The sequence below is a fragment of the Chrysochloris asiatica genome, unplaced genomic scaffold (genome assembly GCF_000296735.1).
Source record: "Chrysochloris asiatica unplaced genomic scaffold, ChrAsi1.0 scaffold00112, whole genome shotgun sequence".
Taxonomy (NCBI): domain Eukaryota; kingdom Metazoa; phylum Chordata; class Mammalia; order Afrosoricida; family Chrysochloridae; genus Chrysochloris; species Chrysochloris asiatica.
In genome coordinates, this window is record NW_006408630.1 from 8,020,114 (window position 1) to 8,034,960 (window position 14,847).

The 14,847-nt window shown below is 36.9% G+C and overlaps 1 protein-coding gene across 1 annotated transcript in view; it reads left to right on the forward strand.

The window, feature by feature from the left end:
• Positions 1-480: 480 nt before the first annotated feature.
• RXFP1 (relaxin/insulin-like family peptide receptor 1) overlaps positions 481-14,847 on the forward strand; it is a 100,677-nt gene continuing 86,310 nt past the window's right edge. Inside the window, exon 1 of the mRNA XM_006867936.1 lies at positions 481-661. Within this exon, the coding sequence (XP_006867998.1) occupies positions 481-661 (181 nt within the window). The remainder of the gene's footprint in view (positions 662-14,847) is intronic.

The following is a 14,847-nucleotide window of genomic DNA, read 5'->3' on the forward strand; positions in this document are numbered from 1 at the left end:
GTCTTCAATCACTGATTTTCGGAATTAAATTGCAAGTGTTTTCTTCTAAGGCATCTCTGAGTGAACTTGAACCTCCAACCTTTTGGTTAGCAGTCAAGCAGGTTAATTATTTGAACTATCCAAGGATTCCTCAAATCAGAAAGAGCCCAGCAAACTGCTGTTGTCATTCAACTTTAAGGAGCTCACACACAATGACTTTGATGAATAACTCTGCCTAGCCAGCCTGCATCCCAAGGGTTACTCTGGTGGTCAAGATCACCTCTACTTTTGTGGACCATAACTTTCTGAGTGTAAGATGTCCGAATGAGTCCCAAGAATGGGTGTTGAAATTTGAGAAAGTATGTTAGAATCAGGAATGCTTCACTTTGTATAAATCCAACTATAAATTAATTCCTTCTTCATTCATTAATCAATAACCATGTACACATAATAATCTATAGTATTTATTCTTACATTTCAAGAAGAGATGCTATTTAACACATGAACATCATCACATCCACATTTATCCTGAACTCCTCTCTGACAGAAGTAGGAGTTCCTCAACTTTTGATTATTCAAAATCCGAATATCAAAGGAATCCAGGAGTGGTGTTCTCAACCTCAAATCTATGGGAGAGTTTCTGAAGTAAGTTCTGAAGACAACCTGCAGCAGGAACATACGGGTATACTGGGCTGATGAAAGATGCTGAGTCCAGAGTCCCACTTCCCAGAAATTCTGATCTAAGTAGAAATAGAGCCAGAAATCTGTCTTTTTAACGAACATTCCAGGTGAATATCAAGTCTGTTAAGCTTTTAAATGATTCACTTCCTAATTAAGAAAATTTTATTACCCATACAGAACACCTGGATAGTAATTATTCTAAAACACTAATTTTCAAATTTTGGCAGGCCTCGGGTCACCTGTTGTTGTTGTTGCGCATCATCAAATCAGTCCTGACTCATAGCAACCCTGTAGGACTGATTAGAACTACCACATGACTCTTTATGAAAGCAAGTAGCCAAAATTTTTCTCACGCACAGCCAATGGTAGGTTCAAACGCAGCTGAGACTACCACCAGGGTTCCTTAGATCACCTGCAGGACTTTTTAAATCATGGATTCTGAGCCCCATTTGTAGTGTTTCTGAATCATTACCATACTATGGGGGCCTGAGAATTTGTAGCTCTTTCAAGTTCCCAGGTGTTACTAATGCCACTGGCCCAGTTCTACACGTTGAATGCCACTGATCTAGACAAATACTTTGTGCAAATGCAAAAGCAAATACTCTTCAAAATGATTTTCTGAGTGTCATATAAAAAGAATTGTTATTAAGTGCCATCAAGTTATTTCCGACTCATAGCGTTTCCAAGGAGTGAATGGTGAGTTTGAACCACCAACTTTGTTGTTCAAACGCATTTTGCTGGTCAGTGCTTATCCTACAGCGGCACACCAGGTCTCCTAAAAACAGTGAAAGAAATGTAAAGGTATTTCTTTGGTTCTGGAATTCTCATTTCATCATACTAACATGCATCATTAATTTCCAAGTGAGGATATAGGATGGCAGCATTTACTTTTATAGTTTAGCACAGAGCTCTCTTTTCAAGGAAAATCCTTGGAAACTATTTGAGTAAAGTTTGATATAGCATCATGACAAGTTAGTGCACCCAAGAAACTTGGATCTTCTTTGTCCCCATCCAGATCTTACCCCTTGCTTCACAAAGCTAATTCCAGAGACATCTAATAACACAGAGGAAGAGAGACGTCCTGCTCACAATTCAAATCAGTATGTCCAAATCACTTTTTCCCATTCAATCTACTTTGCATAGAACTAAACTAATGAAATAATATTGTAGCCTTTTTACATGCTTTACATACTTTAGAGAGTGAGAAAGACATATATTTTAACTATATTGAAAATATTTTAGTTAGTAACACTGTTGTTGTTAAGTGCCATCGAGTCGGGTCTGACCCATAGCGACCCTGTACAGGGTTTCCGAGGGTGTAAATCTTTACGGGAGTAGAAAGCCTCATCTTTCTCCCGCGGAGCGGCTGGTAGTTTCGAACCGCTGACCTTAAGGTTCGCAGCCCGATTCGTAACCACTACGCTACCAGAGCTCCTAATGTATACAAAAATACATATGTGAAGAAAATAACATAGTGCCGTACTTTGTCCTGGTGTGGCACTGTGGGCTAATGTGTCAGACTGCAAAGTTGTTTGAACTACAAGGTCAGTGGTTCAAGCTCACCAGCTGCTCCTTGGAAACCCTATACAAGGTCACTATGGGTCGCAATCAACTCGACAGCACTTAACAACAACAACAACCATACTCTAGTAGAAGTCCTGGTGTGGTGCTGTGGACTGAAAGATCAGTTCAAACTGCAAGGTCAGCTGTTCAAGCTCACCAGTAGCTCCTAGGAAACCCTACGCAGGGTAGCTATGAGTCAGAACCAACTAAATGGCACTTAACAACAACCACAACAATACTACAGTAAGAAGATAAACTATGTACACAAATAAGAATGATATGATGCAGATTAAAATAAGATTTGGGCAATCTGATTGTAACTGATTATAAATAGTGGGTAACTTTACTAAAAAGAAAGAAAGGGGTTTTTTTTTGTTGCAGATTTTAGTTTTTATTATGAATTGAATGAAAGTTTACATGCAAGAACATTAGTTTTACACTCATCCTATTGTATTTCATTTCATTGCAATGATTATAATCCCCTCCATGCATCATCATTCAACAGTATTTGCTTCTATTACCGCTGGGTTTTTTGTTTTGTTTTTGGATGTACACAAAACACTCAAGAATATATAATCATTTAAACAACCAAAGGGCACATTCTACAAGCCTGCCTCCTGGCTGCCAACACACAGCCTTTCTCTTTCCATGAGTCTAGAGTCTTCAGCTTCTGTATCTCTCCATGTCTGGTGTCGCTGCTTCTCTGAACAGGATTCCATGTTCCACTCATGCTCTACTCTATGGATGGTGCTTGGGTCCTCTGTTCCTGGACTGAAAGATTTAATAATCCTCCTTTTTTGGTACAAAACTTTTACCTTTACAGTTGTGACAATCGCAATTAGTCATGATAACAATTACTCACTATTGAATCATAAGAATCGTATCCCCATCTCCTTTTACCAGATCCATTTAGACAAGATGAAAACTAGTCAATGGGCATTCTCCCTTCCCCTGCACACTCTGAAACTAAACTTCCTCTTGAAAACTTATAAGAAAGACATTTTGTGCCTTTATAGCCACCAGCCCCCATTTTAGGTAGCCAGTGGCTATGGTGCCCATCCCTATCAACTCTATGTACAGAGGGGATGGGAATGATCCTTGAATGAAGATTTCTTCTTTCTCAATTGGTATTTTAAGCTACTGCATCCATAAGTATAGGTCAAGTTCATCAATTGTAGCAATTTACATTTGTTTCCTTTATCAAATTTTTTTATCTTCCTGTAGTCAAGTTTTGATCATCCAACCATTGAAGTTAGGTCAAAGGAGTACTGTCTGCAAATTTAGGCATTCTTGTGCATCTCACCTCACTTCCTATTAGCTGGATGCCATATCCTTGTCCACAGGCCCAGGAATCCCCAGGTCTCACCATACTTCAGACCAACCAGCCCTTCCTCTTGTCTCTCTCATCTCCAGATTGTTAGAAGTCTATGGAATGTAGTCAAACTCAGCTCACATCTTCAATGCGGTCACCAGCAAGCTTACATGCCTGCTCTTGTATTCTTTTTGAGTTTCAGTCTTGGAAAGCGGTTTGTACTGAAGGGACTTGATTGCTTGCCTTTATGGATCCCGAGCAAACAGCTTGCTTGTTCTTGTGGTAGCCAGTCAGACTGCCATTTTGTTTTTTTTCTTTTCCCTGATGGTCTTTCTTTCAAGAAGTATCTTCTGTTCCTCTAGCTGCTCCAGGCTGGTCTTCTTGTCATTTCAAGTGGGAATGTCCCACCTCAGAAGGTTCTGGATGAGGCTCAGGATTCCAGCTAAGGTCCTATACACACTACAAAGGCTCCACAAGAAGCCTCTTTCACTAGGCAAGTTCTAGAACACCTTTTAGGTAATATAATCAGATACAGCCTGAAGACAGGCTTACAAGCTTTCTATAATCAAGTTTCAAGATATTCCTTTCTATCCCACTCAAGTGTCTATTTTACAGTAATAGGCAAGGGAAACCAATATTCAAAAGACAGTCAAGCATCTTAACAGCATTTCCCCTCTTTTTACCCATTCAGACTATGTCTCAATCCCTATATCACAGAGCCCTGTTGTTCCAAGGTTGAGCATACATCATTATTTACCTCTGTCCCATTTAGCCTATGAAAACCTGCCTCAGTGTTCCCCTATCTACCTTGTTCTTCCATCCCCTCCCCCTTTTTGGGTATTGCCCTCCCCAACTCCTGAACTATGATGTGTCTATCCCCTACCCTATACTCTACTGTTCCCTCCCTCCCACCTCTGGTAACCAACAAAAACATATTTTTCCCTTTTAATATAGATATCTTTTCTTAAGCTTTTACAATAATGGTGTTATGTAACATTTGTCCTTTTGTGACCGGCTAATTTCACTCAGCATAATATCAGAATCTCTTATGGAAAAACCCAGAAATATGTGCTTTTGACAAGTGTTCAGTTCCCACATTTTTAGTGTAAGGGACAGTAGGTTTTATATGAAGTGTCTTTGTGGACAGAGCCCTATTCATTCATTCATTCATTCATTCAGTAAATAATGTATTCAGCTCATGCAGCATGCAAGACATTTTTTTGTTTATAGTATCATTACATCATTTTTAGTTAAAAAGTAATAATTAGTAAAAATAAAATTATTTTAATTGATGCTGTTCATACAATATTACAGATTTATATCAGAAGCCAGGTCTCATAAACATAATGTTCTCTTAGGACAGTGCTCATTACACTACCCTATGTTGTCATTCAAAAACTCAGGGAGTCAAATTTCAGTAAGATAGATTGTTGCTGTTGTTGTTAAGTTCCATCGAGTCAAATCCAACCCATAGCAACTCTGTATAGGGTTTCCAAAGAGCTAGTGGTGAGTTTGAACCTCTGACTCTGCAGTTCAAACTGGCTTGTGGTCCAGTGCTCATCCTACAGTGCATATATAGCAAACTATGATCAAATAAAAAGTAGTTCTTTCTGGTCACTGCTCTATGATACTAAAATGTAGAAACACATATACATACTGAAAGCTGTATTGTTAAAATGACTATTTCCAACTTTGCAATTTTGGCTACATGTCCTGTGTTCTATTAATATTCTTGCCTTCTGGTGGGAGGAGTTAATGGGCAGGAAGTAGAAAATGCTTTGAGAAGGTACAAAAGAAAGTAAACACTAATTACTAAAAAGCTTGAAATTTTTGATATTCATATAGAGCTCCCCTAGGAAGAATAATGAGGAACAAACCTCAATATCATAAAAATGACCAGGTTTACTGGTTGGATAGAGAATGGTGGATCAGCGAGACAATTGTCCTTAGTCACTCCTCAAGTCTGGAACTATGGCACAATTTTCAAACAACAATACCACTAATGAGGTATATACAACTTAGAATAATCAACCACTTGAGATCAAAAGGGTAACATTTATCCAAGAACAAAGTTCAGAAGGGGTTCGAAAGAAGGAGAATGGGAATAAGAAACACAGGGAGGAAGTAGGATAAGTTATGCTACATTGAGGGAACTGATATCAGTGAGATGAAACAATATGTGTATGAACAATATGTGTATGAATCTAATGTAAAACTGATGATTTGCTCTATAAACCCTTACCCAATTCACAATTTGATGTTGTTGTTAAGTACCGTGGAGTCGGTTCCGACTCATAGTGACCCTGCATAGGGTTGCCTAAGCTATATAAATCTTTACCTGAGCAGAAAGCCTCATCTTTCTCCCACGGAACAGCTGGTAGTTTCAAACTGCCGACCTTGAGGTTAGCAGCCTGATTCATAACTACTATGCTACCAGAACTCCTATATCCAATTCACAATAGAAAAGGTTAAAATAAAAAAGTGCTCTCTTCACAAACTATATGCTATGACTTGGGCAAGTTAAGCAGATTTGTCCTGCTAGTCTAAAATCCTTCTATTCTAAACTTTTAAACAAGCATAAACAAAATGCATGTATTATGTTCTACCATTACAATTTTTAAATCCTCCACTTCCATCCTCATGTCACCTTTTTCCTTTCCTTTCCCTTATTTTTCCCCTGGATTTTGTGTTTTTTCCCCAGTTTATTATGAGGTAAGGAGTCCTGCTGTGGCACTGTGGGATAATGCACTAGAACGCAAGGTCAGTTTGAACTGCAAGTTCGGTGGTTCAAATTCACCAGCAGGTCACTATAAGTCAGAACCCACTCAAAGGCACTTAGCAATAACAACACAGTGAAGTAGCAAGGATAAAGAGGGTAGGGAAAGAAAGAAAAATGGAAGGGAAGAAGGAAAAATAATAACATAATTTGGATTTCTTGAACTAAAATGTTGCAACTAAGGCAACATACCAGAGGACTTCAAAGAGTTAAATGAAGTTAAAAGATAACGGAATTTTTACATGAACATTTGAAGTACCTGCATGTGAGGTAACCCTTAAAATAGAAGGGCAAAAGAGCAATGGTGATGCACAAAGGATCAGAAAAGTACTGCACTACCAGAACCAACAAGAAGGTGCTTAGCAACAACAGCATGTAAATGGTAGAAAAGCAGCAAAAGTAAAATAGTCCATTTGTTTAAAGCTCTGTAAATGCACGGTCTCTGAAGAATCCAAATGAAAGAAAATCAGCATCTTCTAACAGTCACTCAGCTCCTCACCTTATTAATAGTAGTAGCAATGAAACACACTAAAATCACAGCTCTGTTTTGTGTGTGTGTTTCATTGCTGTGTTTTGTGTGTATTTCAATGTTACCGTATCACCTCAAGTTTATGACTGCTTCCTGAGGTAGAAGTAGATGTGTCAGTAACTGAACATAAACATGAGGTGTGCCTGTTCCCACAAAGCCAAACCCTTGCAATTGCTAAGTTAAATTCTTCAAACTATGTCAAACCCACTTTTCACTCTTGCTTTATAGATGTAAAATACTTGAATATGTTTGCAAGAATAATGAACTTATCCATATACTCAGAGCCAAATGACTTATCTACTTAACATGTTTTATTTATAACATTTATAAACATGCAATAATATATAACAAACAAAAAATTAAATTATTTGGAAAATTGCTCTTTTAAAATCTTAATGATTTGTAATACAGTCATTTATTTCATAACTGAAAATATTAATGGAGTTAAATGTTGTTGTTAAGTGCCGTCAAGTAGGTTCTGACCCATAGTGACCCTGTACAGGGTTTCCGAGGCTGTAAATCTTTACGGGAGCAGAACGCCTCATCTTTCTCCCACAGAGTGGCTGGTAGTTTCAAACTGCTGGCCTTAAGGTTCGCAGCCCAATTCGTAACCACTACACTAAATGCCAGTTGTTAATTACTTATAGTTTCTATTTAAACAATTCTTGCATGCGTCACACAATTCTGATGTAAGACAGGCAAACATAGAAATGAAATAAACATAGAAAAATAGATAACTAATTGTTGTTGTTGTTAAGTGCCTTTAAGTTGGTTCCAACTCATAGTGACCCTATATAAGGTTTCTTAGGATTGTCTGGTGAGTTTGAACCATTGACCTTGCAGTTCAAACCCACCTTGAGGTTCAGTGCTTGTCCTACAGCACTAAGAACAGCTAAATATTTAAACTCACACAAAACTTCGAATTTTATACGTAGAATGTTGTCAGTTGTCATTGACTCAGCTCCAACTCATACTGACCCCATGTAAAATAGAATGAAATTGCCTAGTTTTATGCCATCTTCATAATCATTGGTATTCTTAAGATCATTGTTGTAGTTACTATTTATTTTGAGTGCCTTCCAACCTAGTGGACTCATCTATCAGCACTATAATGGAAAATATTTTGTCGTGATTTGTAAGATTTTTATTATTTAGTTTTCAGAAGTAAATCACTAGGCCTCTTATCCTAGTCTGGAAGCTGTATTCCATCCTTTAATAACTTCAATCTGTTCTTCATTAATCATTATGTTATTTATTGGGCCAGTTGTGAAGATTTTCATTTCTTTACATTGAGGTACAATTCATACTAAAGGTTGTAGTCTTTGAATTTCATTAATAAGTATTTTAAGTCCTCTTCACTTTCAGAAGCAAGGTTGTATCATATGCATATTACAGCTTGTTAATGAGCCTTCCTCGAACCCTTATGCCATGTTCATCTTCATATAATCCAGCTTCTCGAATTATTTACTCAGTATACAGGTTGAATAAATATGGTGCATGCTGGTGTACAACTTTCCTGATTTTAAACCATTCAGTGTTCCCTTGTTCTCTTCGAACAGCTGCCTCTTGATCTATGTACAGATTCTTCATGACACAATGAAGCGTTCTGGAATACCAATTCTTAGTAATGTTATCCATAGTTTGTTATGATCCACAAAGTCAATAAAGCACAAATAAACATCTTTCCAGTATTTTCTGCTTTTAGCCTAGATCCATCCCTAGTTTCATATCCTTTTCTGAATTCAGCCTGAATTTCAGACATTTCCCTGTTGATGTATAGTTGCAACCATTATTAAATTATTTTCAACTAAATTTTACTTCCATGTGATATTTATGATATTGTTCTGTGATTTCCACATGAGTCAACTCTCTTTGGAATGGATACAAATATGGATCTCTTCCAATTAGTTGGTCAGGTAGCTATCATCCAAATTTCTTACCATACAGTGAGCTCCTCCCGGGCTGGATTAGTTTATTGAAAGATTTCAATTTGTATTCTGTCAGTTCCTAGAGCCTTGTTTTTCATCAATGCCTTCAGTCCAACCTGGACTTCTTCTTCCCACACCACTGGTTCTTGATTACATGTAACTTCTTGAAATTGTTAGATATTGACCATTTCTTTTTGGTACAATGACTGGGTATTCTTTTTTCTTCTTTTGATGCTTTCTGTATTATTCAATATTTTGCCCATTGTTGTTGTTGTTAAGTGCCAGTGAGTTGGTTCCGACCCACAGCGACCCAGTACATGGTTTCTGGGAAGTGCCTGGTGGGTTTGAACCACCAATCTTGAGATCCAGTGCAGTATTCTACAGCGCCACACCAGGACTCCATAGAATCCTTTAATCTTGTTAGTCGAGGTTTAAATTTTTTCTTCTGTTCTTAAATGCTGAATGTGTTTTTCCCTATTGGTTTTCTAACTCCAGGTCTTTGCACATTATAATACTTGAGCTTGTCTTTGTGAGCTGCCCTTTGCAATTTTCTGCTCAGTTCTTTCGCTTATCATTTCTTCCATTCTCTTTAGCTTCTTTACAATCAAGAGTAAGTTTCAGAGACTCTTCTGACATCCATTTGGTCTTTTCTTTCTTTCCTGTTTTTAATAAACTTTTGCCTTCTCCATATATGATGTTCTTTATGTTATCCACAATTCCTCTTGTCTTTGGTCATGAGTTTCTAATGCATCAAATCTGTTCTTGATATGGTCGCCAAAATTTCATATTTGACTTTCATTTTCTTCAACTTCAGCCAGAACTTGCATATGAACAATTGATGGTCTGTTCCACAGTTGGCCTGTGAGTTTGTTTGAATGATAATGTTGAGCTTCTCCAGTGTTTCTTCCCACATATGTATTCCATCTGGTGAGGTCCATGGGTGTAGTTACCTTTCATGTTGTTGAAAAACTGGATTTGCAATGAATAAGTAATTGGTCTTGCAAAATTCTGTCATGTGATATCCAACAGTATTTTTATCACCAAGGCCATATTTTCCAACTACTAATCCTTCCTGTTTGTAACTTTCACATTCTTATCACCAACAATTATGAACATATCTTGATTGCATGTTTGATCAACTTCAGACTGCAGAAGATGGTCGAATTCTTCAGTTTCATCATGACTGATTTTAGTGGCTGATACATAAATTTGAATAATAATAGTATTAACTGTTCTTCCTTTTGGTGTATGGATGTTATTCTATCACAGACTGCATTGTAGTTTAAGATAGATCTGGAAATGTTCTTTTTGACAATGAATATGATACCATTTCTCTTCAATTTGTTGTTCCCAGCACAGTAAACTGATACTAGCTCATTTCAGCTCACTAATACCTGGGAATTCCATCTTTATTCCTTCCCTTTCATTTTTGACTGCTTCCAGTTTTCCTAGATTCATATTTTGTACATTACACATTCCAAATATTAATTGATGTTTGCAGCTGTTTCTCCTCATTTTTAGTTGTGCCCTATCAGCAAATGAAGGTCCTGAACATTCTCTCCATTCACAAACTTATGATAAACTGTACTTTGAGGAGGCAGCTCTTCCAAAGTCATATTTTGAATGCCTTCCAACCTGAGGGCCTCATCTTCTGACACGATAACTGATAATGTTCTGCTGGTATTTATAAGGTTTTCAGTTTGCTAACCATTCAGAAGTAGCCTTCCTCCTAGTCTGTCTTAGTCTGGAAGTTCTCCTGAAAGCTGTCCATCACTGGTAACCCTGCTTATATTGAAAATACCAGTGGCTTAACTTCCAGCATCATTGCAATACACAAGCCACCACAATACAGCAAACTGAAAGATGAGTGGTGGGATAAGTAGAATGTAAACTAATTGATCATTTCTTTGCCTAACATATATAACAGACTGAAAATAAAATACGAAATAATTGTATTTCCATCCTTTAATATTTTTAATTGGGTGAAATATATATATAACAGCATTTGAATTTCAACCATTTTTACATGTTCAATTCAGTGGTATTATTTGTTTCACATGTAGAGTGAATATCATCATTGTCTTTTTCCAATTTTTTTCATTAGCCTTAACAGAAATTCAGTACTACTTAAGCAGTATTTTCCCATTTCCACCTTCCATTCATCCCTGGTAACCATTAAAAAAGCATTGATCTCTTTGCATTTGTCTATTCTGGATATCTCAGATAAGTGGAATTAGACCATATTTGTACTTTTGTATTTGACTTTTTCACTCACCATAAACTTTCAAGGTTCAACATGTCATACATAGAATGTATCAGAACTTCATTTCACTTTATGATTCAATAAGATCCCATTGTATGTATATGTTGTTGGTCATTGCCCTAGAATCTGCTCCAACTCATGGCTACCTTAATTATAACAGAACAGAACATTGTCTGGTCCTATGCCTTTCTACACAGTCATTGCCATATATCTTTGGCTGGGTTCTTTAAAGAGTAAAAATCAGTAAATATGTAGGTAAGAAGTTTTGGTAGTGTTGTGGTTACCAGTCGAACTGCTAACTTCAATATCAGCGGTTTGAAGCTACCAGGCTTTACATGGGGAAAAGATGAGGTTTTCTGCTCTCATAAAGATTTATAGCCTCAGAAAACCTATGTGAGTCGGAACCAACTCTGCAGCACAACACCATCACCACCAAATATGTAGGTATATATTGTTGTTAAGGTCCAACTCAGCGACCCTACATAGGGTTTCTAAAGAGCAGCTGGTGAGTTTGAACAGCTTATTTGTATGTTCTAATATATAACACATTTTATTTATTCTTTTATCTGTTGACAGACACTTGGGAAGGGATACTGAATGATTTTAAATCAGGAAAGGTGTATACCCGAGTTGTTTCTTTTCACTCTGCTTACTCAGTCTGTATGCTAAGAAAATGATTGGAAAAGTTGGATAATATGAAGAAGAACATGGCATTGGGATTGCAGGACCTGCATATTGCAACCTGCCATATGCAAATGACACAACCTTGCTTGCTGAGAAGAAGAAGGACTTGAAATTTTTACTGATGAAAATCAAAGACTACAGTCTACAGTATGGGTTACACCTCAATGTAAAGAAAACAAAAATCCTCACAACTGGATCAATAAATAACATCATGATAAATGGAGAAAAGTTTGAATTTGTCAAACACTTCATTATGTTTGGATCCACAATCAATGTTCACGGAAGCAGCAGTGAAGAAATCAAATAGCATACTGCATTCAATTAATCTACTGCAAAACACCTCTTTAAAGTCTTCAAGAGTGAAAATGTCAATTTGTGGATTAAGGTGCTCCTGACCCAAGTCATGGTATTGTCTTATCTCCTCATATGCATATGAAACTTAGACAATGAATAAGGAAGACCATAGAAGAATCTATCATTTGAATTGCAGTGTTAGTCAAAAATATTGAAAGCATCATGGAGTGCCAGAGGAACAAAAAAATCTTTCTTAGAAGAAGTACAGTCAGAATGTTCCTTAAAATCAAGTCTTTCATACTTTGTACATACAGTCTAGAGGGACCATTCCCAGGAGAAGGACATCAAACTTGGAAAAGTGTAGGGTCAGTGAAAAAGAGGAAAACCTCCCAGTGAAATGGATTGACACAATAGCAGTAACAATGGGCTCAAATATAAACAATTGTGAGAATGGCACAAGAATGGCCAGTGTTCCCTTCTGTTGTGCATAGGTTCACTATGGGTTAGAACCAATTACTCAGCACATAGCAGTAGTAGTATTAAGGCTTGTATCTTGCAAAAACAACCAAAGAAGCTGATCCTACACACCCATTCACTAGTTCATTCTATCACATAATTTAATTCAATATTTTATTGTTTTTTAATAATCATTTATTGTGTTGTTTGTGAAAATTTAGACAGTAAAATAGGTTCCCATTCAACAATTTCTCTACAATTTTGAGTGACACTGTTAACAGATTTTGCAATGTGTCAACATTCTCATTATTTCCATTCTTGTTCCATTTTCAGTCAACTAGTTTCCCTGCCCAATTGTCCTTTTCATCTTGCTTTAGTGTAAATGTTAACCATTTAATCTCCTATAGTCTCAATTGGTCTTCTCTAGTCTCAACTGGTCCAGCAAGCTTTGCCTTTTTAAGAATGTGTGTCTATTCTGCATTGATCTCTAGTATGTACATTATCTCTATTATGTAACTATCATGATCCATCTACTGTGGCCCTGATCAGAGCATTCAGTAGAGGTAGCTGGGTCCCATCTAGCATTCAGGTTAGACGAGACCATGATACATGTAGACTATTAGTCCTATAGACTATGGTCTGTTGAATCTTTGGTTTCCTTCTTTTTCTTTTGCCCCAGATGAGCAAATATCAATAATTGCACTGCCACTCACAAGTTTTTAAGACATCAGAAACTACTCACCAAATTAGAATGTATAACATATACTTTATGAACTATGAAGGAAAGTAAAAAGATACTGCTGGAAAAAAAAAAAAATACAAAGAAATCTCTACTAAACAAAAATATCAAAATGTGAAGCTATTGTTTCTCAACATCTCCACCATCTGGGTCTATACACTTCTGAAGACATTGTTACCATCTCTCTAACCCGTTCCTGAAGAATTCTGTGCTGTTTGATTTACACTATGTCAAATGAGCATTTTTGACATTCTTGAGGGATTCAGATTCTCTTCCTTTTAAATGGTCTTTAAATCTGGGGAACAAAAAGAATCCTGAAGGAGCAAGAATAGGTCTGTAGAATGGATGGGATAAAGTTTATCAATGAAATTTTCCCATGGGGCAGCTCTTGCTGCCCTTGAAGAATGAACAGATGCATTGTTGTGAAGGAAAAAAAAAAACAAAAATTTATTTGGCTAAATTAACCTGGCCTTTTCCTTACTGATGCAGTTTTCCATTTTCTTAAAAGTTCTTCTTAGTAAGCCCCCATAATCATCATGCATTCTTAGAGAAAATCTATCATGATTAACATTTGGGGATAAAAAAAATACAGTCACTATAACCTGATCTGACCACTCTACCTTGGATTCATCTGGCCTACCAGATCCCCTTGGAAGCTACAATTTTGACTGGACCTTGCTCTCTTGATCACATCAGTAAATCCAAGACACATCCCAGTTACAACTCCTTGTATAAAATCATCTTTACTAGTTTCCCTTTTGCTTAAAAGACTGATGGAAGATCATCTTTGAGCTAACTGATCTTCAGTAAATGCTTTTGGCACTCATCAAGCCTAAAGCTTCCTGAAGCCAAGATATTTTCTGAAAATTAATAATGCCAAACCATGTGAGATACCAACTTCAGCAACTATTGCACCGATGGTAATTCTATGGCCATCTTCTACCAGTTCCTGGACTTCAACCACAGTTTCTTCATTCCACAGGGTTGACAATCTTCCCTCTCATAACTCATCTTTGAGGGTTTTCCAATCTTCCTTAAAACACTTGATCCATCTAAACTTCGATGTTTTATGTGAGGTATTATTTCCATAAGCATGTTTCAAAGCTTCAGTGATTTGAAAAGAAATCTACTTTAGTTTTGTTAGAAATCTGATATTAGCCTTCACTTCAAAATTTTTTTCCATGACACAAAAAACATCCTTTTTTGAAGGCACCCTAAGAAGACTAAGAAGAGTATATTACTGAAAGGACTTGTCTTCAGTCATTTACTGATTTTAGAGACACATTTAAACATGTTTTGTTTAGAATAAACTTTTACATGTATAAACTGGAACCCACTGTAATATATACCCTTGCATATTATGCCAATTGACTGAGTTGCCCCACAAGACTATTGCTTTCACCTTTCTCCTTCAGTATACGACTCTCACAAGGTGCTTGTTTCTAAGAAGTATCAGTAACTATACCCCCGGCATGAATTATTATATGTTTTTCTTATGTTAAGTGCTGTTAAGTCAGTTATAACTCATAACAACCAGGTATAGGTTCCTGAGGAGTGGCTGGTGAATTTGAACTGCCAATCTTGCAGTTAGCAGTCCAGTTCTTATCCTACAATGCCACACCATATATATGCATATTTACACA